Source organism: Rhipicephalus microplus, chromosome 6, assembly GCF_043290135.1.
Source record: "Rhipicephalus microplus isolate Deutch F79 chromosome 6, USDA_Rmic, whole genome shotgun sequence".
In the NCBI taxonomy this organism is placed as follows: domain Eukaryota; kingdom Metazoa; phylum Arthropoda; class Arachnida; order Ixodida; family Ixodidae; genus Rhipicephalus; species Rhipicephalus microplus.
In genome coordinates, this window is record NC_134705.1 from 130,908,966 (window position 1) to 130,936,495 (window position 27,530).

Sequence of the window (27,530 nt, forward strand, 5' to 3'; positions counted from 1 at the left end):
AGCTAGAATGGCCTGAAACATAGAAAAAAAATACCAGCCCCCGAACAGCTGAATAGGTGGCGCTATCTAGCGTGGCCATAGTTTTTTTGTGGAGGGGGGGGGGGCAAGCGGGCCCTTCAGGGTGCAGGATAGCTAGTAACGAGGAAAACAACCAGAGAGACTCTTTGACAGGTAGTATGGACAGATACGATTCCAAAGTGTCACCAGTATCTAAGTTAGGTAGAGTCCGGGGCAGAAATATACGTAGCCACGAGCGCCGAGCCAATTCAGCCATAGTGTATATGAACATGCAGGGTGGTTGGAACAGGCTGAAGTGGGAACAGATAGATGAACAGCTAAGGGAAGAGAGACCGATGGTATAAGGTTTTGTAATCTCAGGGACATGAAACAGCCTCCGAACAATCCGGACTACACGTTGGAATATTGTAATAGAACAGAAGGCAGCAGAAAGAGGGATGGTATTGGGACATTCATTCATAAAAGTACAGACTGGCAAAGGGTCAAGCAGGAGTGCAAGGAACATTTATGGCTAAAAGGGAAAGTGGCAGGTCAAATGACACTCCTTGGTTTCGTGTACTTGTGGACGGGAGCAAAGGCAAGAGAAGAAAACCAGGCAATGGTAGAGTGTATATCAAAGGACATCCAGGAGTTAGGAAGAGAGTGCGAGATAATTATACTAGGAGATATGAATGCGCACATATAAGATTAGATTGGTATACTGACCCGACAGGCAAAATGATCATGGATATGTGTGAAAGGCTTGATTTGATCATTTGCAACAGTACCGAGAAGTGTGAAGGGCAAATAACATGGGAGGTAGGAAGGCTGCAGTCGATGATATATTACGCACTGATGTCACATAGGATGTATGATAAGCTCAGGGGAACGCACATAGATGAAGGTGGCTCCAGAAGTCCGGGTGGTGATCACAAACGTATCAAGCTAAGTTTTGGAAGAGCAGTGAAAGTGGGAAGGAGACAAGATGAGCAACTATAGGAAAATTTTATTCAGAAAGGCACACTGAAATAGCCACTAACGAAATTGAGAATGTAATCACTGAGGATAACAAAACAGTGGGGACATACACGAATTTAATTAGACTGTTTGAGCTAGAACTTGATAAGGCACGTGACAAGTCACCCCAGAAAGGAAGACACAAACCGAAAAGATGGTGGGATGAGGAAGTTAAGAGAACCATAGCAAAACGTCAGAAAGCATCTAGGGAACACAGACATGCTAAGCTGTGGGGTGAACCGACAGATGATGTCGAGAGAAAATGGGAAATCTTTCTAAGCTGTAGAAGGGATGCATCCCTTTTGATCAATGAAAAGATTAGAAGAAAGGGAGCTCAGTGGCTGGTAGAAGTACATAAAAAAGATTGAAAGGCAGCTGCGAAAGTTTGCAACCTTCTAAATTCCCTAAGAATTGAGACGAGCCTAGAGGAGAGGTTTATAGCTACAGCTCAAGGTTCTAGGCTAGAAGGGGGCGAAGCTATTGATTATATAAGAATAAGGTTGACAGAAAAATTTCAACAAAAAAGTGCTTTATGCGCCACAATAGACAAGGATGAATCAAGTGGCGCAATGGCTCCATTTTCACAACAAGAGTGGGAAAGGGCTAAGAAAAGGGTTCCTAGTAGTAAAGAGTCCCAGATGACATTCCAATTGATATTTATTTATTTATTCAATACTGCAGACTCGAGGTCCAAGCAGGGTGGTAATACACATACAAATAAAATGATTGCGAAACGAAACAATAAAGGGCGAAGAAGGTTGTTTGGTAGGCTAGTTCATTCATCACATGTATTAGTAAGACAGTTCCATTCACATATGGTTCTTGGAAAGTACGAATACTTCAGTAGGTCTGTGCGAGCAAAATATGGGATCAAGGCCTTTGGGTGGTGGTGTCGGGTGGGCCGGTGCTGATATGCCGGTGCTCATTATGCTGATAAAGACATTAGGTCCGAAGTCTCAGCAGGTTTTGAAAGAGGCAGTGAGCAAAATAATAATCGATGGTGAAGCCCCCCATGGATGGAAACTTAGCAGGATGAGCTTGATCTTAAAGGAAAGGGGGACAAAGCTGACATAAACAACTACCGTCCTAAAACAGTGAGACAAGTTGTCTACAGGCTGGCGATGCAGATTATAAAGGAAAGACTGCAGGCATGAATAGAGAATAAGAGGGTGCTGGGGAAACTGCGGAATGGATTTCGGAAACACAGGAGGTTGGAAGACAATCTTTTCTCAATGATGTAGTGCATCGAAATAGCAGAAATGGAACACAGGCCTCTGTGGCTAGCATTTGTGGATGTCAAGGGAGCGTACAACAGCGTGGCTCAAGAGGAATTGTGGGGAATACTGGACACACTAGGCGTGGAAGATGTAGTCACAAATTTTTGAAAGGATATCTATAAAGGTAACAAGGTAATTAAAAAGTGGGGAAAACAGGTATCCAAGCCTGCAGAGGTAAAACGGAGGCTTAGGCAGTGGTGTCCCTTGTCACCCCTGTTATTCGTGATGTACCTGCAAAGATTAGAGGTCAAACTAGAGGTAAGTGGACAGGGCTTCAACCTCTCTTTCGTCAAACAAGAAAAACCTATTGAACAGGCTCTACCTGCATTGATGTACGCAGATGATATAGAGCTAATGGCCGACAACAAGGAAGATTTGCAGAGACTGGTGGACATCTGCGGTAGTAAGGGAGATAGGTTAGATTTCAGATTCAGTAGGAAAAATCAGCAGTCATGATTTCTAATGACAATGAAGGTAGTGAGCTTAGAATACAGGAGGTCACGCTAGAGATAACAGATAAATACAAATATCTGGGCGCATGAATAAGCAATGGGGCCGAGTACCTAAGGGAACACGAATTATACGTGTCGACTAAAGCTAACAGGAATGTAGCGCTAATGAAAAACAGGGCACTGTGGAATTACAATAGGTATGATGTTGTGAGAGGGATACGGAAAGGGGTTATGCTTCTGGTCTGACGTTCGGCAATGCGGTCTTGTGCATGAGATCAGAAGTTCAAGCAAGATTAGAAATTAAGCAAAGTGGAATAGGTAGGCTTGCCTTAGGAGCTCACGGGAATACACCAAATCAGGGAGTATAAGGTGATATGGGATGGACATCATTTGAGGGCATGGAAGCTAGCAGCAAGATAAAATTTGAGAAGCGATTAAGAGAAATGGGGGAGGAGCGTTGGGCTAGGAAGGTATTCAGCTACTTGTACGTGAAAGATGTCGATACAAAATGGAGGAAGCGAACCAGAACATTGACTGGTAAATACTTAGAAAACAGCAGGGGGCCAAACCAAGAAGAATTATTGGTTAAGAAGAAGGTGAAGAAAGCTGGGACCGATATGTGGAGAATTGGCATGATTAAGAAGTCCGCACTAGAGGTCTATCGAACTTTTAGGCAGGAAATGGCCAAGAAAAGGATCTATGATGATACTTAGGGTAGTTTTCTACTGTTTGTGGCCAGGACAGGAGTATTGTGAACCAAGACATATCGTTCCAAATACGAAGGGGTAGACATGGTATGCAGTGCGTGTGGAGAGGAATAAGAAACTGCCAAGCACTTGACAATGTTCTGTAAAGGGCTTCACCCTATAGTTCAGGTTGATGGCGCAGAGTTTTTTAAAGCGCTGCGGTTTAGGGACAGGGAGGGCAAAATAGACTTTAAGCGGGTAGAATTAACTAGAAGGAGGTTATCTTATAGGTGGCTGAAGTCAAGGCACGAGTGAAAATTAAACCGTTCACTGCAAAGCACGAATCCTCAGCCTCACTAGTTAAGGGAAAAAATCTTTTTTGGTTGATTAAGTATTACGGCTAGGTGGCACTAGGCACCGCCCGATCTAAAGGGCACAGCCATATCAATCAAGAATTTATTTAAATAAATATTTATTAATAACTAATAAACAATTAATTATTAATCGCTCGATCGATCAATCAATCAATCAAAAAACTTCGTGCCGCTCGCGTTTGCGAGCACCCCGTGCACGCCTCTATAAGACATTTCAGTAGGGTATGGGTTGGGTACGCAACGCCGCGCGCCCCCAAGCCCGCAGCACCCCAAGAGCTTAGGTACCAAGTACTAAAACTCTCTATTGCCCCCCTACTGCGGCGAGGGAAACGCAACGCCACATCGCGTTCACCACATCGCGTTCTCTTCGCGAGGGGAGCATGACGCCGCATCTGCGCGATGACGTCACACTCCCTTCGTAGTGTGCGCTGATATCACACTCTCCCCCACCGGCTGCTTGCACTCGGCAGCGCCCACAGCGGCCCCCTTGTGCGTTCGCCAGCAACAATTGCCGCTACCACTGCTCGCTCCGCTACGGCGACCATCGCGCGCTACACCGCCAACTGATTGGTTCACGCGCAATAGACCTGACGCGCACCTAACGTACGCGTTGAAACATGTCTGCACGTGTCGCAAGACTGAAACCAGCCCTCGCTTCAAACGATTCTTCGAGCGCTCACCGCAGCACTCGTGTTAGCACTGTTCAACTCGTGACGCCACCTGCGCGCTACTCTGCTGCTTCGTATCCTATCAAAATCCCCTTTGGAAAGATGATGTGAATTTTTTCCTAAGCCTGCCTGATATGACACTATTACTTTTGCTGCAGCTTCATAGTAAGTTTTACACATTGTTGCATTGTTTCAAAATTTTGATTATGAGAGCTTGTGTGTCCAATTATTCTTCTACTCACACTAATGGTGAACTAACTTTCCAAGCGGAAACGAAATCTTGAATATTTTTAAGTACCATTACCTTCTCTGAAACATATTCGCATCGGCGTGCTTATAGGCGAACTCCATCAAGATGTGCTAAAGCGCACAAGACACAAAGTTCTAAACCTAAGGAGAGAGTTCAGCGACAAAGAAATTCTAGGTTGGCCCTATTTAGCACCGATACCTTTTCTTCAGGGTAGCAATATAGTTTCCATCAATCACCATGAAATACCAAGACAACAATGGTACAGAAGTCTGTCATCAGTCATAGGTCCCTGCTACTGAAACCATAGGCAAGCATTCGCACATGGCACTTACTTTGGAACATGTGATTGGGTATGGCGAAGTGGCTAGAAATAAAGACAGTCTGCTTTTAGCGGATTATGTCTCCAACTGTTATAAGCTTGCATCGTTGACGTATAGTACACGAGACACACTCCAGCCGATGCTTAACGTCTTCCACCAAAGCATCAATGCCAGTAGTGCTTTCAGCAGATACAGTACTGATCATGCTGCTGCTAACTACTTTGCTCTGTCTACACGGGGCTCTTGCAACAGGAGATGTGGAAGAAAGGAGGGATGAGCTAGGTGAGTAGAGTAAATAGGTGAACGCGTGAGTGAGTGAGTGAGTGAGTGAAAAAAACCTCATTCTTTCCACAATAAACACGAGTAAAGTCAACGTCACCTGCAGGCTAGGCCCACTCGCGGATGGTCCGGTAAAATCTAACTGTCCTCGCATGGGCCCTCTAGGTAGCCCGGATTTGAGAGATGAGGTCTTTTGCTTTAATGAACTTCTTTTCCTCTTTAGAGAATGGGGGGCCAGTATATGCGCTGCCCCAGAGGACATGTTCGAAATCCGCATAACTACCATGCAGTCGGAGTCTTGCTAACCATTCGTAGTATATTGCGTGCAGTGTCGCGGAGATCTGGTAGGTGCCGATTTGTAGCTGTGTGAGAAAGACGCCTTGGGTCCTGAGCAGTGAGAAATGTGGCAGAGGCAGTACTATTCTTGAGAGATAATGGTGCTTGCATTGCTCGTTGTACATGCAGAAAAGCTAGAATAATAAATTTTAAACTTTTTTTGAGAATAAATATACAGCGTGAACCAAACGTATTCATCAATAAGCTTGGTGCCAACCAAATTCCTTTCGAACAGCACTTGAGTGATAACCGTTAAAACACATACACTACAGCACTTACAAATACAAATTGTATTTACTTAAATCGTGGAACTTTCGGTCATCTGTTTAGGTCGTTGTCTTACGTCTCACGTTGCACGCGCACAGTGTTATGTTCCGTTTGCTACGTAGAGGGTCTACGTTTGATGCACATAGGCTGAGCTGGCTGTGGCAGTGAAACACCAGCGCTTGCTTTCCTGTGAACGCTATCATCGCGTCAGGGATAATTCTTCTGTTCGAGGCAGCGAAACACGGTACAATGGTTTTTCTTTTGAATGGACAACCACTATAACGAGGAGAGCCATCTGTGAAAGACACACCAAAGGGAACTCAAGCCCACTCTTGCTGCACTGTTGCAGAGAAATGTGAGAAGCACGACCATAAGATCGACACTGATGGCGCTTCTGTACGAGAAACAGAAAGGAATCTGGGAAAGAGTTTCATGCTCGGGTCTGGGCATATTAACGCGACAGCGTTAGAAAGCTCATGTCCCAGAAATTCCGCCGTTGGCGTCGGCCCCATTGGTTGTGAGCGAAGAATCGCCCGTGAGCAAAATATCCAGCAAGAAGCAAATATAAGAAAGAAAAAAATTCCGCCATATCCACGAAGTGAATGATGATGAGTGGGCGAAGCTCCAGAGGTAAACCTGGTAAACCATGAATCCTCTGTACATTTTGCCCACTCGATTTTATTACATCGCTCCCACTAGCGTACGTCGCCGCACTAAATCGAACGATTGCCTTCAACCAATGACACGCGCCATATGTGGCATCATACCTATTTTATAGGATCTCGCGTCTTTCATCAACTACAAGTACCGCTTTCTAGTTTATAACATCTTGCATCTTTTCATCATCAGCTACAAGTACCACCATCTAGTAAACACTACAAGAACTAAACGAGAGGTGGCTACATACAGGAGACGGTACCGCCATCTAGTGAACACTGCAAGAACTAAACTAGAGGTGGCTACATACAGGGGACGCACAGCCCACGCCCTAAGGAGCTTCGCCCCTAAAAAAAGTTTCGGTTCTCTTGAGGATCATACCCTGGCCGTTCGTGTGGCAAGCAGGTGTCCTACCACAAAGCCATGATTTTTAGTGTTTAGAGAAATTTATTCTCACAGGCAGTGAACATCAATTACAATCCAACAGAACATTGCGACAGAACACAACATCCACAGACACACCAAAAGTTGTTACAAAATGATATGTGTGCATATGTAAAGGGAACACAACATACACAACTACACAGGAATTGTTACAAAAACAATGTCTACATATGCACAATACATGGTAAACAAAGAACACACAAATGAAATGTAGAGATCTGCATGTCAGATATTTACATAATATTTACAAGGTATTTGTACGAGTACTAAACAAAGATTAACCTACCAATACCAGGCAGGCCTGAAAACAAGCCTTACACGTCTCTCACAGAAGAACACAAAACGACAGGACCAGTGTCGAAGAAATTCCTCCTCACCCAGAAAGAAGAGTTCCTACGACAAAACAGATAGTATTTCTTTGTACAGTCGCTCCAAAATCGGGAAGAGAGCCCGGCGGTGACGACCTTCTGCAACAGTTTCACAACGGTTACGCCAAAGACAAGAGGCACCAGCAACAACGAGAAGGCTGGCAAAGCGGCCTCGAGAACAACGTTCAGATGAAACAAAGCGGTTTACTCCCAGGCCACCACGAAATCCTGCATGCACAGCTCTCCAGAAGACGCGAGCAACGACGCATTGTCTTAAAACATGCTGATTTGTTTTCCGTATGAAGCAGTTCGGACATGTTGATGACTGGACCATTCTCCACCTTTCTAGGTGGTCAAGGGTAGGAAGAACGCCCCACCCCAGCCGCCACATGAAGTGCCGGAGGTGGCCAGGTAGAAATGATGCCATCAGCGTGCTGCAAGACACACGACTAGAGCAGGTGCGGCGTGCTGGAGGAACTAACGGGAGCAACAAAGCGGCTGTTGTGTCAACGATAGGATTGTCTAACACATCTAACTCAGGGCAAGTCGACTGGATATGACGAAAAAAATGCGACAGCTGTTGCATAAAACGAAGGAAACACTACTGATTGTGGGCACCGATGAAGGCGCGCATTAGGCAATAAATACTGAAGGTGAGAGCCTAGAAAGTAATATGCCAGAGTTCGGGCGGGAAATTCCTCTCCTTGTACGAGGCGCAACAGGAAGCGCAGAGCCCATAGCCAGCAGCGTATTGATAATGAAGGGAAAGCAAAACTTCTATGGGAACGCTGCTGTCCTAACGCCGCATAGGAAACCAACTCAGTGCCACCAGACCAAAAGAAGGAACACAAGGCCGACTGCAATGACCTCACGATGCATAGAGGCGACTGTTCTACGTGAGAAAGGTACCGGTACCAATGCGACCGCAGAACACATGGTACCTCCACTCAAGAAGCGAGAAGTCGAATTCCCGGGCGTTCTCAATTTTTCGTTTTACTTCATCGAGGGCGTTTGACCAAACGGAGTTACAAACGCTGTAGTGGTCGTATAGAATTCCTAATATGCGAAGAGACGCAGCCGGCTGAAGAAGAGATGTGGAGCTAACTGTGGAGTTGGGATAGCCGATGAACGAATACCGGGATTTAGAGGCTTTTAGCGCGGCACCTGAAATGTCCCCATACTGGAAGAATAAATGCAGACTGACTATGTGAAAGACTATCTTCATCTGAAAGGTACAGGCTTCATCTGAAAGGTACAGGGTTATGTCGTTAGCAAAAGCTGTGACTTTCACGGTACTGCTGTCGGGAAGCGCAAGACCCCCGTCATGCGAATCCGCTTCTAGAGCACACAAAAATGACTCAAGGCTGAGGACAAATAGAACAGGAGACAAGGGGCATCCTTGACGGACCCCACGTGTAATAGAAAATGCAGCACTCTCCCAACCATCTAGAACCAGTTTGCTCTTAATGCCAGAGTCAGTATGTCTAATTAATTCAACAAAAAGTACCAGGAAAACCAAGGGCTGTGAGCACTTTAAAGATATACGTGTGCTCTAGTCGGTCAAATGCTTTCTCTTGGTCTAAAGACACAAGGAGACCAAGCGCAGATCGCGACAGAGTATAGGCTATGATATCCCGGGAGGTAAAGGACAAGCTGTGTATTTCCCGTCCAGGCATAGATGAAGCCTGGTAATGACACACCAGGATGTTCAACAGAGCCTTCAAACGTTGAACTATCAACGTCGCGAATATCTTATAGTTAACGTTAAGAAGCGTGATAGGTCTCCAATCTTCAGGATTAACAGAAGAAGCACCACCTTTCGGAAGAAGCACAATGCGTCCATCTTAAAAACTTTATGGAAAGACACCATCTTCGAAACATCGCCAGATATCCGTGGTTAAGATATCCGCGGTCCAAAATGACAAGCAAAATTCAACTAGGAAACCGTCTGGCCCAGGGGCTGTCCCCCGTTTTATAGATTGTAGTGCTGCCTTCACCTCTTCAACTGATGGAGGGACGTGCAGAGAATCAGCAGCTTGTCGAAGAACGCGAGGCAAAACTCTAAGCATAGGCGGTATTATATCACAGTTTGTCCGCATGGCCGAACATGACATATTTTCAAAATGCGCAAGAAAGAGAGATCGATCACGCGTAGAAAGCGGTTGCGTAGGTGGTGTATGCGTGGTCGTAAAAACAGGTGATTGTGACTGCCCAAAACACGATTTCCTGGCATAGCGTAGCACCTAAAGGTGGGCACAAGGGTTGTGCCGACAACGCCATGCAGCCGCTGCCAGAGACGAGGCGGCAATCAAACGCTAGAAGCGTTCACGTAATTCATGTTGCCAAGCTCGCATCAGGGGAGACGGCGTTTCAGCGCGCAAGGCGATGCGTAACTTCGTTGCAGTATCGGCCAGCTCCTCAGAAACGCGACGACGAAGGGAACGCCCTTCAACTGAGCAGTGCAGGCGCCACTGTGTTTTAAGCGCATCCCAATAAAATGAATCAGACGCAGCGAGTGACACGCGTATTGCACGGGACAAATTTGACCGAGAGTGCGCGTCCTGGAGGACGCGAACATCAAGACACCATGGTTTCTCCGAAAAAGAAAATGGAATTTTTAGTTCTAAGAGAATCGGACGATGGTCCGAGATGTACACAGGCGAAGGTGGTACGGGCGGAACACGTAAGTCGGAGACAAACGTCTCTAAAGCGTGTGGAATATAAGCCTGGTCAAGTCTGCTGGAGGAGTGTCCACTGCGCCATGTCCAAACAAAAGTATTCCCATGCATGATATTAGGCGCATCCAGCAATGAAAAATGCTGGACGAGGCGTCGAAGCTCACTTGATTTCCAAGCAGACCGACCCCAGCCAGGACCTTCTACATCGCATCGCGTATTTAGCACACAGTTAAAGTCTCCAATTAGAATTACATGACCGTCTAGGAAAAAACATCAAAATTTCGAAAAAAAAAATCATTAGACTGTCCTATTTGTGCAGGCGCATACACACATAGTATCCTCATTCGAAAAGAAAAGTAGGTACAATCTAGAGCAATAATTCTACTAACGCCGTCATAAACAACGTGGTGACCTCTCAATAAAGCCCGATTAAGCATAATAATGCCTACTCCCGTAAAACGAGTTGTAGCGATAGAAAAATAGCAATCTAAGTTAAACTTTTGTTTAAAAGCCCTAACGTCAGATAGTGAACAGAAATTAGTTTCCTGCAGGCATAAAACATCACAGCTTGCAGCACGGGCTACACTAATCAACTCGGCCTGCTTTACCGGACTGCGAAAACTTTTTACATTGAAGGAAATAATATTCAATGCGGTAGCCATCCCAAACAATAAAGACAAATTTAGATACTAGACTCACAGTTCTGACAGACGCGGGAGGGGGTGCCCCGCAAGCAGCTTAATCACGTCTTACGACCAGGCGACCCACAAGAAGCGTGGGGCTTCCGGGGCCGCATCGAAGTCCGCAGGGGACTTCTGTCTCTGCTGGGGGCCTCCGAGTCGCTGCTGGATATTCGGTGGCGCTTGGTGCCGAGGCTCTTGAGTGAAGATGGCACAAATTCGTCAAAACTGTCCCGGCTGATCTCGCTTGGAGTGCTGTCGGTGTCTATCCGCAGGGCCGTGTCACTCCTAGTACTGCTCGAGTCCTAGTTGATGGAAACCTCGTCACCTTGGGACAAAGTCTCTTCAATGATAGGAGGACTGACAGAGGACTGGGCAGCCATGGGGTGAGCAACAGATATCACGTCAGCATCTGCGACGCGTTCGCCGAGTGGCGCCTCCTCTGGTGAAGGCTCGACCTGTGGTTCTGTGGGAACCACCACTGGTCGTGGGCTGCTAGATGGATCATCTGCACCTTGAGGGGCTGCCTGGTCGGGGCTGGCTGGAGATGGTGTGGGCGTTTGGTGTGGCGTCTGGTGTGGCGTTCTGATGCACCCAACTTCGTCCTGGCAAATATCCGGGCCTGGCGTCAATAATACGACGTCCTTATTCTTGCCTGATTGAAGTTGCGGGTAATTCTTGGAGGCCGCCTCGGAATACGACAGCCTGATGGTGCAGGCGACGGTGGCATGCGGGTCACCACAACGGCGACACGGCAGCGAGCAGCCCTTCCCGTCGTGGCCGTAAATGCCGCAGCTTCCACAAAACGAAGCCGTGTAATTCATGCGGAAGTGCCCACTGTCTCCACATCGACGGCACACTCGCTGGATCTCTTTATAATCAAAGCTCACTCGATGGCCAGCGACCTTAAGGTAGTTGGGCACCGGCGACGATGTCTTAATTTCCATCCGGACAAATCGCGTCCCAGTGGTCACGGTTGGACGCAACCCCATGAGTCCTCTGCTGATGTGCAGCACCTTCCTATAGGGAGGCAGTGCTTGCGCGAGGACCTCGCTGGGGACGCGGCATTGCAGGAACAGAACGGTGACTTGAGTGACTTGGGGTCCCAAGGGTACGACAGCAACGCGCTCTCTTTTGATGAAGAGGTGGGACGCGTCGACGATTTGAGCCAGACCGGCCTCACTGTTAACGGTGACTTGGTAATTCCGGCCTCCAAAGTGCTGTACGCAGTAGACCTCTTCGATTCCTACTATTGAAGACGTCGCGTCAACGACGTATTCGGGACTAGTCACCTCGAGGACGACTACGTCGAAGTCTAGCGTCTTCTTCAGGGGCTGGCTTGCCATTACGGGCGTCCGCCAGCCCAGGGACGCCCTGAGACGCTAACTACGACAACGAGGGTACACGAGCGCAGAGCGAAGCTCCTTATAGCGGCTCCCGTTTGTCCCTCATAGTCGCAGTAGTAGTGTGTAACCAGTCTTACATTTTGATCTCCAAGGTGATGCCGGTGGGAGATTTCTTCTGTGCGTTGTTGACGAATAAAAAATTCGCAGCGTGCGCGTTAACTAAAAGCCAAATTCTCCTGCCTCTCTTTCCCCCTTAGCAGCCATTTGTATGTACATCGGACACTAAATGACAAGAAAGGGCTGCTACATTATACTCGCTGGGCGTTACCTCCTTGTGTTTTGGCGTATGTATGTAACAATGCATATTAATAAGTATGCACTTAACCGTTGAAGGGCGCACTAGGGGCCGGATTTCACTATCACGTTCAACTCTTACCCCTAGTTCGCACTAAAGAATACGCTTTCTAGTTGGTTATTTTCGACACACAGTACGGCCGTTCATGCCGAAACCTCTTCAGTGTCGGAAGTGCTGTAAAATAGGACACGTGAGTGCTGCTTGCACAAGTTCTGCTGTGTGCTCCCAATACTCGGAGTCGCACAACACGGAAGCCTGCCAGGCAAAACATCGCAAATGCGGCAATTGCCAAGGTCCTCACGAGGCGTCATCAAAGCAGTGCCCAAATGTGAAGAAGGAGATGCAAGTGCTGAGGCAGATGGCCAGAGACGGTTCTATCCACAGGGAGGCTGCTGCCAAAGTGCGACGTTGGCGTTCGCGCCTCAGGAAACCTCCTAGGACATCCTCTGCCAACGCCAGGGATACACCGCTACCCCATATCACGCACTCACTACCCCAAGCATCAATAAGTGCCAACAACAAGCATCCTCAAAAAGACGCAAGGAACATTGACCCTGACGCGTGGCCAGCGCTGCCGTCAGTGACACCGCCAGTATCGGCTGCATCGCCCACTGAAAGCTACTTCAGGGCGAGTAAGTCATGACAGTCAAAATAACGAAATAATAGACGTGATTAAGACCCTCATGAACACAATTCGAGTACTCCTGAATAATATTCAGACTCCGGTTGCCCACAGCGCTCTTCAAATATTGGACGCTTTGAATCCGGTGCTATCAAATCTAGAGAAGCACCATGGCTCTTTCTCTGCAGCCCTTTCGTAAACAAGTGCAAAAGGCACCAATTTTTCAATGGAATGCCCGAGGGCTTAAACCCCGCATTTCGGATTTTCGACCATATGTTTTCAAGAATCAGTTTCCAATTATCGTAATTTGTGAACCACGTCTTCACAATGCTATACAAACTTCTAAATACGAGGCTTTCAGATCTGCAACCCATAACGAAAGCAGTAAGGTCATTGCATACATCAGGTGCGAACTCACATATATTGAGCATCCAATAACACCGGACGACAGCAACCAATACGTGTGCCTGACAGTTAAGCGTAAGAACGCAAACTTCACGCTAGTGGCAGTATATATCTCGCCTTCAGGCCGCTTCGACCCAGCAAGATTAAGCGCCATTATATCAGCGACACCTGGGCCATGGATTATTACCGGTGAATTTAACGCTCATCACCCCCTGTGGGGAAGCCAGAAGATGGACCGTCGGGGATGAGATGTGCCCTCCTTTGCATCTGACCACCAACTATATTGTTTAAATGACGGCGCTCCCACGTTTTTACGGGGTATGACATATAGTAGCTGTCTCGACCTAACTTTTGTGTCAAGTAGCCTAAACACAAAGGTGCAGTGGTTTGCGGACAATGAAACGCATGGCAGTGACCACATCCCCACCTATATAAAAATCAAGGGGCTGAGGAAGTCGCAAATCGCGCCCACTTCACGGATAGACTGGTCAAAATATATATCATCCACAGAGAAGCAATGCGAGAGAAACCAAGCAGGTTCTCTTGAAAGCCTAGAAGGTATAATGAAGGTCGCTATTCAAGAGGCAACGTTTAATTGTCGACCTTTGCCAGATTTTTGCAAATATGAGGTGGAGTTGGAGCGACTTCGCGCAATACGTCGTCGCGCCGAACGACGTTATAGGCGCACGAAATCCATCTACGACTTGAGGGAAGCGAGACGTCTACAAAAGAAGATTCAACGTCGAATCAATGCACTACAGTCGCAATGATGGAAGTCACTATGCGAGTCACTCGATTCCCACAAACCTCTTTCGCAAATATGGAGAATAATCCGCGGCCTACGAACATTGCCACAACAGAATCGTCCGTTCAAATGCCTTGCTCTCCACCAAGGCTGGCGTGAAATTGATATAGCGGAAGACTTCTGTGCCAGGGTTGGAACAAGGGGTCCGGGATCAACTTGAGTAACCTACGAAACGCGCCGGCGTCCAGAGACACTCGGATGGACAATATGTTTTTTCTAGAGGAGCTTCAGGCAGCATTGGTAGCATGCAAGCACTCGTCATCGTTTAGACCCGATGGAGTCATTACATGGTCCTTGCTAACCTAGGACGAACAGCTCGGCGTGCCCTTCTAGATGTATACAATGACTCGTGGAGCAACGGTTTGGTTCCTCCTTCGTGGAAGTGCAGCCGCCTTGTGCCCCCGGTCAAACCAGGCAAATCATTTCTGGACATGGCCTCCTATCGCCCCATCGCGCTTGCCAGCTGTTTTGGAAAGGTGATGGAGAGAATGGTGCTGACTCGCCTGGAGTGGTACTTGGAACATAACAATATATACCCCAATGCTTTGACCTGCTTTCGACGTGTATGGTCTTCCATAGACAATGTTGTTGATCTTGTCACGTCTGTACAACAGCAGAAGAGCCTAAAGAGATTATCAGCGGAACTTTTTTGGATAATAAGGCTGCATATGACAATGTATTACATGAAACCATCCTGGACGCCTTGGGCAGTATTGGATTGGGAGGCTGCGTTTACTAATGGAATTACAGCCATTTGAAGGACAGAACCTTCTTCGTTCAGACAGAAGATGGCGCAACAAGGCAACATCATACTTATGGCGGCGTACCTTAAGGTGGGGTACTAAGCCCCGTACTTTTCAACCTTGCGCTCATCGACCTCGTTGACGTCCTGCCACACTCCATACATTTGTCGATATACGCGGACGACATCTGCATCTGGACATCAGGGGTCACGCGTCTACACGTACGAGCCAGGCTTCAGACAGCGGCTACACTGACGTCAAACTACCTTCAAGGACGAGGACTGGAGCTGTCATATGAGAAATGCTCAGTAGTCGCGTTTACCGCGCAAGACAATGACGCCATACCGCATCAGAATTAATGGACACACAATCAGCCATCAAAAGACTCACCGTTTCCTGGGAGTAATAATAGATCGTGATTTGTCTTGGAGCCCTCATATCGCTTACATGAAGAAGAAACTGACCATAATCACCCACGTCCTAAGGTTTCTTGCGGGAAAATCACGGGGTGCATCGGTACGAGCCATGCTTCAACTGTATGCTGCACTTTTTCTTGGCTTCATGCGCTACAGCCTACCTGTGCTCTGCAAGGCCCGCATAACAAAAGTACACGTCCTCCAGTCATTACAAGCTCAAGCACTGAGAAAATGCCTCGGGCTGCCGAGATGCGCATCCTCAGCAGCGACTGTCGCAATCGCTCATGAACACCCTATCGCAACCTACATTCGTGTCGATGCTTTAAGAACGCACATAAGACATGCCACCCGGAATCATTCGCATCACCTCGCCTCCCTTCCAACTTTCAGGCCATGCTCTGCGTTCTGCTCTATTATTGCACTACATCGCACGGTGATTCCCACAAACTTCACGCACGCAGCAAGACTGTCGTTACCATTGTGGTGTCTACATTCACGGGAAGCCCTGATAACCATCCCCGGAATGCAAAAGAAGAAACATTTGTCAAATTTGGCTCTAAAACAAACAACATTACTGTTTCTGCATGAGAAACACAGTGGACGCATTCACATTTACACGGATGGGTCGGTCACTTCAACAAGTTCAACAGGCGCAGTGGTAATTTCGAAGCAATCCATCACGATAAAGTTCAGGACCTCGCATCTGACATCATCCACGGCGGCAGAACTCGCCGCCATTCGTGCCGCTCTGGAGTTCCTAGTTGAAGCACCGCAACAGACTGGTCAATGTTCTCCGACTCCAAAGCAGCTCTCAAGGGCATTGCCTCGCCATATCGTCATGGACAAAACGAACAGCTTATTGCTGAAATACGACTGCTTCATCACCGGGCTATAGAGAAACAACATGACATAGCGTATCAATGGATACTAGGCCACTGCAGCATTGATGGAAACGACCGTGCAGATGAAGCAGCCCGAACTTCTCATGATGATGCCCCTTGTGTAGCTATACCATTATCAAGAATGGACACCGCTGCAAGGCTTCGATCACTTGCACGAGAACTGACACTCGCTCATTGGAATTCACCTACATTCACCAACGTCCGCCTTCATAATTTGGACCCACACCTACAGCTCCGTCTTCCATCAGTAATAACCAGAGCAGAGGAGACACTTTTGTGCCGTCTGTGGATTGGGGTGGCCTTTACGAATGCTTATTCGTTTCGCATCGGAATGGCCAGAAGCCCGACATGTGACAACTGTGGCAGCGCAGAAACTTTCTCCCATCTTCTCTGCGAGTGTCCCCGCTTCAGCGTGCCAAGAAAAGAACTGTCAAAAGCTTTAGATAGAATAGACAATCGCCAATTGTCGGAAGAAAGGGTATTAGGACACTGGCCGAGACCGTCCTCTGCACGCAAGGCACTGAGAGCGTTGTTGCGCTTTCTGCGGGCAAGTGGTCTTAGAGACAGACTGTAAACAATGTCGTGGATCGTCTGATTACCTTCTCTCCTTTTTTTACAACGTCTCTTTTCTCTCATCTTTTATCCCCTTTACCCCCTTCCCCAGTACAGGGTAGCCAGCCAGTCTGAGAACTGGCTAACCTCCCTGTCCTTCCTTATTTATTCCTCTTCCTCCTCCTCCTCCTCCTCCTCCTCCTCCTCCTCCTCCTCCTCTTCCTCCGCTTTCTACAGCGAACGAAATTCTCCTGCCACCGAAACGCAGCGTCGTTCGCACTGACGTGCCCCGCGCCGCCAACTATGCCATCTACCACCGGGCGAATGCAGGATGGATGGGCTGTCACCCAGTTGTTGTCGCCGCTGGCAAACGCCACTACACTGTCCGGTGGTCTGGACTTCGATGATTCTCGTCCGCAGGAAGCAAGAAGCAGTACTGTTTACTTTGTCGAGAAATTGCTGTCTTGTAATAATGCATGAAGAGCAGAAAACACCGATGCCAGCGACGTTGGCGGGTTCGTCTTGTTCTGCAAGACCAGGACAAGCTTGGTCTCGCCAACGACAAGCTCAGTCACCTCTTCCACGAAATAGGCACGTGAAGTAGGCATAAAGTGGGTTAAACTTCCGTTGGATATAGCATTAGGTTACGTGCAGTGCGACATGACAATTGAGTAGGGCTTGGCCGCCATTTTTTTAAATTACTTGACTAGAGCTCCTATTAGTCCACGGTGACTGATTCGCTCGGTACGTATTTGGCTCGGTACGTCTTGGTCCGCAATGCTCCTGTACCACGAAACTTATCGCAGACCTTTTCTTTTGCGATTTCCAGTTCGAAAGTTCGGTAGGTCTCCAGTGACGATTCAGTTAGCGTTGCAATCTTCCACATGTCTCTCTCTGTTTACTTCACCTTCTTCTTAACCAATGTTTCCTTTTGGCTTGGTATTCTGCTGTTGTAAAAACACTTGCTTGACAATTTTTGAGTTTGCTTTCTTCATTTGGAATCAACATTTTTCTTGTACAAGTAGCTGAAAACATTTCTAGTCCAATGCTCCTCTCCAACTTTTCTCAAAAGCTCCTCAAATTCAATCTTGCTGCTAGCTTCCCTGCACTCAAATGATGTCCATTTTATGTCACCCTGCACCTCCTCCTTCGGGGTATTCCCGTGTGCTCCCAAAGCAAGTCTACATATACCACGTTGTTTAATTTCCAATCTTGCTTGAACTTCTGATTTCATGCACAAAACCGCATTGCCGAACGTTAAACCTGGGACCCTAACAACTTTCCAAATCCTTCTCACAACGTCATTCCTATTGTAGTTCCACAGTGCCGTATTTTTCATTGTTACCCTTATTCATTACGTATTTTTCGTGCTCTTAGGTACTCAGTCCCGTTATTTGTACATACGCCAAAATATTTGTATTTATCCACTAATAATATCGTGACTTCCTGTATCTTATGCTAACAGCCTTTGTTATCTATAAAAATCATGATTGCCTATTTTTTCCTGCTGAACTTCAACTTTAACCTACTTCCCTCATTACCACAGATGTTTATAGGTCCCTACAGATCTTCCTTGTTGTCGACTAATAATACAATATTGTCTGCATACATCAATGCTGCTAAGGACAGTTCAATGTGTTTTCCTTCCTTGGCAAAATAGAGGCTGAATCTGAGTCGACTGCCCTCTATTATGGGTCCTAGTCTCTAGATAAAGTACAAACAACAAAGGTGACAAAGGACATCCCTGTCGAAGCCCGTGTTGCATTTATATAGATTCAAATACCTGTTCTTCCTATTTGAAAACTTCCTTCGTACTTTTAAAAATATCCTTTAGAAAATTAGTTAATCCGTCTTCCACATCTAGTGTGTCGAGTATTCCCCACAAGTCTCCTTGAATCACACTATTGTAAGCTCCCTTGATATCTAAAAATTCCAGCAGCAGAAATGCCAGCCGCAGAGACTCGTGTTCTTTTTTCCGCCATTTCAATACACTGCATCAATGAAAACAGGTTGACCTCCAACCTCCTTCATTTACGAAACCCATTTTGTAATTCTCCAAGCACCCTCTCATTCTCCACCTATGTCTTTAGTCTTTACAATCTGTACCACAGCCTGTAAACTACTGATGTCACTGTTTTAGGACAGTAGTTGTTTATATAGGCTTCGTCCCCCTTTCTTTTTTGATCATGCTCATCCTGCATAGTTTCCACCCATTAGGGGCTTCGCCATCTGTTATTGCTTTGCTGGCTGCCTCTCTTGATGTTTGCTTATACCCGGCGACAACTTTCTGTGGCAGCACTGCCAAGGCTACGTGGGCGGAGCCTATGCACATGTGCTACTGCGCCAAGTAGTCCGACCGCTTCGACGGGTGTTTCGGTTTCGATTTCACCAGCGCAGTCCGCGTCTCGCAGTCCGCGTCGGCTCGCGTTTGCTCGCGTTTCGCTCCAGGAAACGCGAGTCGCATCTTTGGGAACTCGAGAGCAATTTTTATAATAATGTGACGTGATTTACGGACGCGTGGACCCAGGTTGCTGGGTGAATGATACATTCAATTATTCATGTAATGGTTACACAACTCATCATGCACGTACCGCTTAATCCGGAAGACACTGCGCTCGCTAATACCAGTGAACTCGCTGACTTTCCGACATGCGGCTCTCACAGACAGCTGCGGGTCGCTTTTCCTTACTTGCGCGTAAACGTTGTACGCCACCTTCTTTGCCTGTACGGACAGCTTTTGATTTGACAACGCCTGGTTTGGCTGCGCAGCTGGTAGACTCGCAGCACGCGGCGGTGTTTCCTTCGTAAGCGACGTTGACGAGCTGTAACCGGCGGACGCCATCTTTGACAGTGAGGAATGCGGTGAGGTAAAAAGGTGACGGAAGCCGAAAAACCCCCAAAAAACCTGAGAGAGCGTGGAACAAAATTTTTTCTACTACGCAACGTTTTTATTCACTAATTAAAAAATAAATCTGCGAAAAATGTAAGTGACGAATGGCAAAATCTTAGTTACCCAGAACAGTATACAACCGTTTTCGTTGAGGGACTACATGCTGTGGCGCAGTAAGACAACCGTGCTTCGGCTCCGTAGCCTTGGCTGTGCTGCCACAGAAAGTTGTCGCCGGGTATAGAGTTTGATCCTAGTTACTTTATTAGCATAATTGGGATACAATCTGGCCCTGTCGATGTGCTATTAGGAATTCTTCACTCTGTCCTTTCCCTTTCTTTTTATCCCAGTGGAGCCACTGCGCTAATTGATCAATCCTCATCTGGTGTGGCGCATGCAGCGCTTTCTTTGTGTTTAAACTTGTTTGTCATTATTGTTTTTATATGTTACATTGCCTCATCCCCTTCAAGTCTAACCCCTTGAACTGTACTTATAAACTTCTGTTCCATGCTTGTCTTATACTCATGGAATTGAGATGGTTCCAAAACTTTGGAGCAGCCTTTCTATCCTTTTTGTTTACTTCCGCCACCCATCGGACCCCCTTTCTTCTAATCTTTTCACTGATTAGATCGAAGGCTTCCCTTCTGCAGCCCAAAAAGTTAAATTATTTTCTTTTGACATCATCCTCTGGTTCACTCCTCTGCTTAGCATACCTGTGTTCCCTGAAGGCTTCTTGACGTTTTACTATGCCTCTCTAAACTTCCTCATCCCACCAGCTCTCCGATTTGTGTTTGCTTTTCCCGGTTGATTTTACTCGCAAGCTATCACTCAAACAATCGAGTTAGGTTGGTGTACGTCCAATCTGATTTAGTAAGTATCCTCGGTGATTGTTTTCTCAATCTTTTTAGTTGCTAATTATATTTGCCTTTCTGAATAAATATTACAATATAGGGTGGCTTATAATGCCTCCTTTCCATTTTCATTTGTTTTCCCGAACTCAGCTTGATACGTTTCATCTATGTTTATCACCCTTAGCTGATCATAAATGCTATGTGACATCAATGCTCAATGTATCGTCAACTGCAGCTTTCTCATCTGCTATGTTATCTGCCCTTCACATTTCTCGGTGCTGTTGCAAATGAATAAATCCTACCTATCACACATATTCAATAGCATTCTGCCTGTTGGGTCCGTATATACATCCATATCTTGTATGTGCGCATTCATACGCCCTAATATAGTTACCTCGCGCTCTTCTCTTAGTTCCTCGATGTCATTTTCTACGCACTGCTCCATTTCTCGATTTTCCTCTTTGGCTTTAGCCCCTGTCCACAATTATACAAAACCCAGAAGCGTCATCTGCCCTGCCACTTCCCTTTTTAGCCATCAATGTTTCCTGCACTCCTGCTTGACCCTTTGCCAGTCTGTACTTTTGCTGCCTTCTGTTCTATTACAGTATTCACATGCGCAGTCCGGATTCTAAGGTGGTTGTTCCATGTCCCTAAGATGTGTTTCTACAAACCCATACGCCATCACCTTCTCCTCGCTTAGCTGTTCTTCTATATGTCCCCACTTCAGCCTATTGCTGCCACCCTGCATATCAATATAGCCTACGTCTGAATTGGCTCGCCTCTCGTGGCTACGTCGATTTCTGCCCTGGACTCTACGTGCTGCAAGCTACTCGACCACATCATTCACAAGCACATTATTCAATACCTAACTGACAACAGTATCCTTTCAGAGCATCAGCATGGTTTCCGCAGTGGTTTTTCGACTGTCACACAATTGATCGAATTTACACATGACATCGCCTCATCACTTAATAACCACGAACAAGTCGATGCCATTTTTATTGATTACTGCAAAGCTTTTGATAAGGTATGTCATAAAAAACTTCTGCTCAAACTTGGTAACCTTCTTACAGGCCCAAATGCTGACAAATTACTTGATTGGATTACAGATTATTTGTATTTGAGGAGTCAGTTTGTTCGCTACAACCATGAACAGTCGTCACAAGCTCATATTTCCTCAGGTGTTCCACAAGGCTCTGTCTTGGGACCCCTTTTATTCATAATTTACATTAATGATGTCACTCAGGTTGTCATTAACACTCCAGTTAAGCTTCGCCTATACGCCGATGACTGTGTATTGTATTCCAGTGTACGTAGCGTCACTGACCAAGTTTTGTTGAATGATGTGTTTTCTTCCTTTTGCGAATGGAGTAGAACTTGGCAAATGGAGCTTAATTTTCCGAAAACTGTGACAATAACTTTTACAAATAAAAAGGAGCCATTGCAATTTAGATATGGCGACTCCAATCACATACTGGAAAAGGTTCAGGAATTTAAGTATCTTGGTGTTGTATTCTCTCCAAACTTGAAGTGACACGGACACATCGACCTTATTTCTGCAAAATCGCTAAAGAAATTAGGTTACTTAAGAAGAACGCTAAAGGGCGCCACAAGGGAATGCAAGCTTATAGCCTTCAAATCACTGGTCAGGCCTCTTCTTGAATATGCGTCTGTTGTGTGGTCACCACATCTTGCAATTGACATAAACAAACTTGAGGCCATCCAGCGAAAAGCGATAAGATTCATTTTTAACCGTTATGACCGTGATTTCTCCCCTTCTGAGCACTACCGTGCTTTATCGCTAAACTGTTTAGAACACAGACGTATGTGTGATCGGCTTACCATGCTACATAACATTGTGCACAATTTCGTCTGCATAGCCACACCCATTTCGTTCACCAATCCCACCCAGGTGACTCGCCGATACAATCCGTTGAATATTGTGCCATTCAGATGTGTTATTGATTGTTATAAATACTCTTTTTTTCCGTGCACAGTTGACACTTGGAATAATCTTGACGCTACTTTGAAACGTCTACCGCATGCGCTGTTTGTTGAACAAGTGTCCAATTATGTAAATTGATGTTCTTCATTCTGCCGTGGTTTTTTTTGCTTGATCATTTATTGTTTGTTGAACAGGTGTCTAATTATGCAATTTTTATATTTTTATTTTTTTTAATTGTGACGTTTTTGTTCGTTTATTGTAACCACTCCTGCAATGTCTCAAACATGAGACAGCAGTATCTGTAAAATAAAAAATAAATAAATAAATAAAAATGATAAATATTGGTACCACTATGGAATTGCTACTGCCTATGCCACCTGTGGAAGAGTCCCCTGGTTGTTTTCCTCGTTGGTTGCGGTCTTAAACTTTACCTAAACTTAAATGACCTGGGTCTGCCACCTACGAGTAGCTCTGCGTTCTAAAAAAGCAACTTTAGTTTATTTTCATTACTACCAGATAAAGCTCTACCTAAAGCAGCGCCTTCAAGCAGGCGACTATCGTCTTTGGACGTCCTTTGCAGTGAAGCACGGTGATAAGCGGCCAAATTTTTCAAAATGTTGCTGGAGCGATTTCAAGTCCTAAGTCTTCTATCCAGCATGACAAATTTGAGTGGAAATGTATCGAGCTTTTGAAGTTATTCCATAGGCGTAAAGCAGCAGACATCAGGAGGTATAACATGGAAAGAATTAAACAGGGTGTAAAATGCAGTAAAAGCCCAAAATCTGCTGAGGCAGACTTATGCATAGGCAAAAAACGAATGTATGCATTGAGAAACAAGGAAGGCAATGTCATCACTAATATGAATAGAATAGTCGATATGGCGGAAGAGCTCTACAGAGAGCTGTACAGAAGTCAAAAGAACTAGGATGGTATTGTGAGAAAATATAATTGTCCAGAAAAATTGGACATTCTACCAGTAACGACATAGGAAGTAAGGAAAGCCCTAAAAGTAATGCAAAGAGGTCAAGCCTCTGGTGAGAATAAAGTAACAGTGGACCTCCTGAAAGATGGCGGAGAAATTGCGTTAGAAAAATTAGCCACCTTATATACAAAGTGTCCCTTGCAAAGGGTACCAGAATCTTGGAAGAACGCCCAAATCATCTTAATTTATAAGAAAAGAGACGTCAAAGACTTGAAAAGTTACAGGCCGATCAGCTTACTCTCTGTTGCCTACAAACTATTTACAAAATAATAGTTATTGAATTAAGACTACAATAGAGTTTAAACAGCATAAGTATCAAGTATCATTTTGTACCGGCTACTCGACAATAGACCATATTCATACTATCAATTAGGTAATAGAAAAATGCGCTGAATACAACCAACCCCTATACATAGGTTTCATAGATTACGAGAAGCCATTTGAATCAGTGGAGACATCAGCAGTGATTCAGGCACTACGGAATCAGGGCATCGAAGAATCCTTCATAAACACACTGAAAAAAATCTGCAAAGCATCCACTGCCACCCCAGTACTCTATAACGAAAGCGACAGAATCCCAATAAAGAAGGGGCTAAGGCAGGGAGACACAATCTCTCAAATGCTATTCACCGCGCGTTTACTGGGCGTATTCAGGACCCTAGACTGGGAAGAGATAGGGATAAAAGTTAATGAAGAGTACTTTAGTAACCTGTGATGTGTTGATGAAATTGCCTTGATGAGTGACTCAGGGGACAAATTACAGTTCATGATTACTGAACTACACACTCAAATCAGTAAAATAGGTCAAAAAACTAATATGCACAAAGCTAAAGGAATGTGCAACAATCTCAGCAGAAAACAGCACATTATGGTGCATGCAGAGACGATGGAAGTTGTAAAGGAGTATGTCTACTTAGAACGGGTAATAACCGCGAAGCCGTACCACGACATTCAAGTAACTAGAAGAATAAGAATGGGGGAAGCACATTTGGCAAGCACTCTCAGATCATGTCTGGTATATTGCCACTTTCCTTCGTGAGGAAGGTATATAACAGCTGCATCTTGCCGGTACTTGCCTATGGAGCAGAAACCGGTAGGCTTACGAAGAAGGTTCAGCTTAAACTGAGGACGGCGCAGTGAGCGATGGAAAGGAAAATGATAGGTGTAACCTTAAGACAAAAGAAGAGAGCAGAGTGGGCCAGGGAACAAACCGGAATTAGTGATATCATAGTTAAAATCAAGAAAGAGGAATGGAAATGGGCAGGACGCGTAGCACGTCATTAAGGGTAACCAACGGTCATTGAAGGTAACTAACTGGATCCCTAGAAAAGGCAGACGCACGAAGGGGAGACCGAAAGTTAAGTGGGGTGATGAGAATGAAACGTTTGCGGGTATAACGTGGCAACAGAAAGCCCAATACCAGGTTGATTGGCAGATCATCGGAAAGGCATTTGCGCTGCTGTGGGCGTAGCCAGGCTGATGATGATGATGATGACGATGTACAGCCACGGTCATGTCTGTGTAGAGGGCTTGAGGAGCCGGTTTTCGCTCAGCGGGGTGAAACCTCGAGGCAGTTTTGGGCTCTGAAGTGTTGTATCACAAGCACGTGTGGCCTAGCTGTCAGGCTCACTGCATCAGAGCCTGAAACTACCTCGGGGTTTCACCCCACTGAGCGAAAACCGGCACCTCACGCGCTCTACACAGACGAGGCCGCGGCTGTATATAGGTGTGACGTATGAAGGCATGGTAGAAGCCGATGAAGAAGAAGTGCTTGAGAATAAACATGGCGTATGAGCCAGGGCACGTCTCCCGCATGTAGCGTCACACGAGTCGACAGGATGTAGACCTGCCTGCCCCTTCATCAGTCACTAATCATCGACGCAGTTCCCCAGAAGACGCCCTGACCGTACATTGACTACCGAATCATCGCTTAGGAGGACAACGACCAGCACCATGACAGAACCATCGGCTGACCTCGACATCCCCAAGTACACCGGATCAGCGGACGACGGACCCGTACAGGACTGGTTCAACCTGTTCGGACTCCACGCTACCGCTGCATCTTGGTCGGAACGGGAGATGGTTACGAACTTCGGCGACTACGTCACCGGTGAGGCATTTATGTTTTACCTGATACACATATTCGAAAACGACGAGTCATGGCGAAAAATCAAAGAGGAGATGTTTATCTGTTTTAACGACTATGACCAAGACCTGCTCAATGCCAACCATCTAGAGACAACCGCACACTACCGTTAATTCTTTAAGCGGTCCTCAACCATTCGAAAGCCCAGCGTGAATAGACAACTGCCACAAGACGAAGTCGCACATGAGTTTACTTACAGAAGACCATGCGTATTTTGGGAAAAACAAAACCATCGAGCGGGACTCCCTTCTGCACGAAAATCGGCATTTTCGAAGTCATCGCTCCAGCACTTGACACGAGACGTTTCTCAACCACCTGATGTCCTTCACTGTTCGTCTCGCATGCGTGGTCCACCACCTAGGTTTTCATCACGCGGTTCTTCAAGCACTCCTAATACTCACCACTTGCCTTATAAGGACGCCGTATTCATGGTAGATGACCTGGCGCATCGAGAAAATACCTTGTCAAGCCACTGCCGTTCCGAAAGCCACTGTACTTCAGGAACGCGTAGCTCAACTCTGCCGCAAAGAAACAAACATACGGAATCGCAACCACGTCAAGCCATGCCCCGCCGCGGTGGTCTAGTGGCTAAGGTACTCGGCTGCTGACCAGCAGGGCGCGGGTTCGAATCCCGGCTGCGGCGGCTGCATTTCCGATGGAGGCGGAAATGTTGTAGGCCTGTGTGCTCAGATTTGTGTGCACGTTAAAGAACCCTAGGTGGTCTAAATTTCCGGAGCCCTTCACTACGGCGTCTCTCATAATCATATAGTGGTTTTAGGACGTTAAACCCCGCATATCAATCAACGTCAAGCCATGCTTGCGGCGATGTCATCCTCGGGAACTGAACCAACCCAAAGTCGAAACAGTATGGAGTCACCATTGAATGCAAGTCTCGTTGATAAAAACGAAAATGCATCTACTGCTTTCCTTGACACAAATGATGCTTGCAATGCACTCGTAAATAACGCTGGGACTACCGACAGCGTCTCCTCCTTCAACGACGATGACCAACCACAATTTTCTCAGCGTCATCACCACACCAAGAAAAGACGACGACGAACGAAAACTTCAAACCATCCACAGACAACCGCACCCAGTCGTCACAGTCAAAAGCAGCCTTCACGCATTGACCAACCTCCTGCTTTTCCGTAGCGTGGATCTTCGGTCGCTCACAACGCCCACCTCGCGTGTCACGCGTTCACTGTGGTCGGAATAGAGCGGAGAAGGTCCGAGCGTACTCAGTCAAGCCCGTCACCTACGGTTCAGTTTCATGTGCCAGAAGAGCTCGCATCGTTCGTTCCACAGAAAGACAGTCATTCACAATTAAAATATGTACCAAACCAATCCTTCCGCAGTGTCGCTGTCGAATTCCCTGCCAACTGAGAGCCCAACCGACACAGGAGGCTCAGAAGGATCAACTTTCAAGCACTGCCCTGTACCAGAAACATCCATCAAAAAGGCGTTGCAAGATCCTCAGCAGATTTTTCTGCCAATTCTGGCGCACTATCTTCATTGCCTGGCACAAATCGCGACACCCTAACAAGTATCAACTATTTGCTGGTCACGTCAACCTACAAAGAAAAACATACGCCATCAGAACCACCTGAAGCCATGTCTGTTGTGCTCTGATCGTCAAGTGATAACACACAAGTGAGTCAAAGCCCTCCAAGAATTTCGAATCCACCAACGCCCGCGCATTGTCAACTGACAAAAGCATTTACAATCAAGGATGACTCACAACCATCTTGGAAGCTTTCTCATCAGCCTGTCACGCTGCTTTCATCGCAAGACAAGCCCAGCAGTACAGTATCGACTACCGACAA

At 46.4% G+C, this 27,530-nt stretch overlaps 1 protein-coding gene across 1 annotated transcript in view; it reads left to right on the forward strand.

The window, feature by feature from the left end:
- The first annotated feature begins 5,166 nt into the window (after positions 1-5,166).
- LOC142764939 (R.appendiculatus Kunitz/BPTI-like protein) overlaps positions 5,167-27,530 on the forward strand; it is a 34,300-nt gene continuing 11,936 nt past the window's right edge. The window contains exon 1 of the mRNA XM_075865479.1: positions 5,167-5,323. Within this exon, the coding sequence (XP_075721594.1) occupies positions 5,209-5,323 (115 nt within the window). The 5' untranslated portion in view covers positions 5,167-5,208. The remainder of the gene's footprint in view (positions 5,324-27,530) is intronic.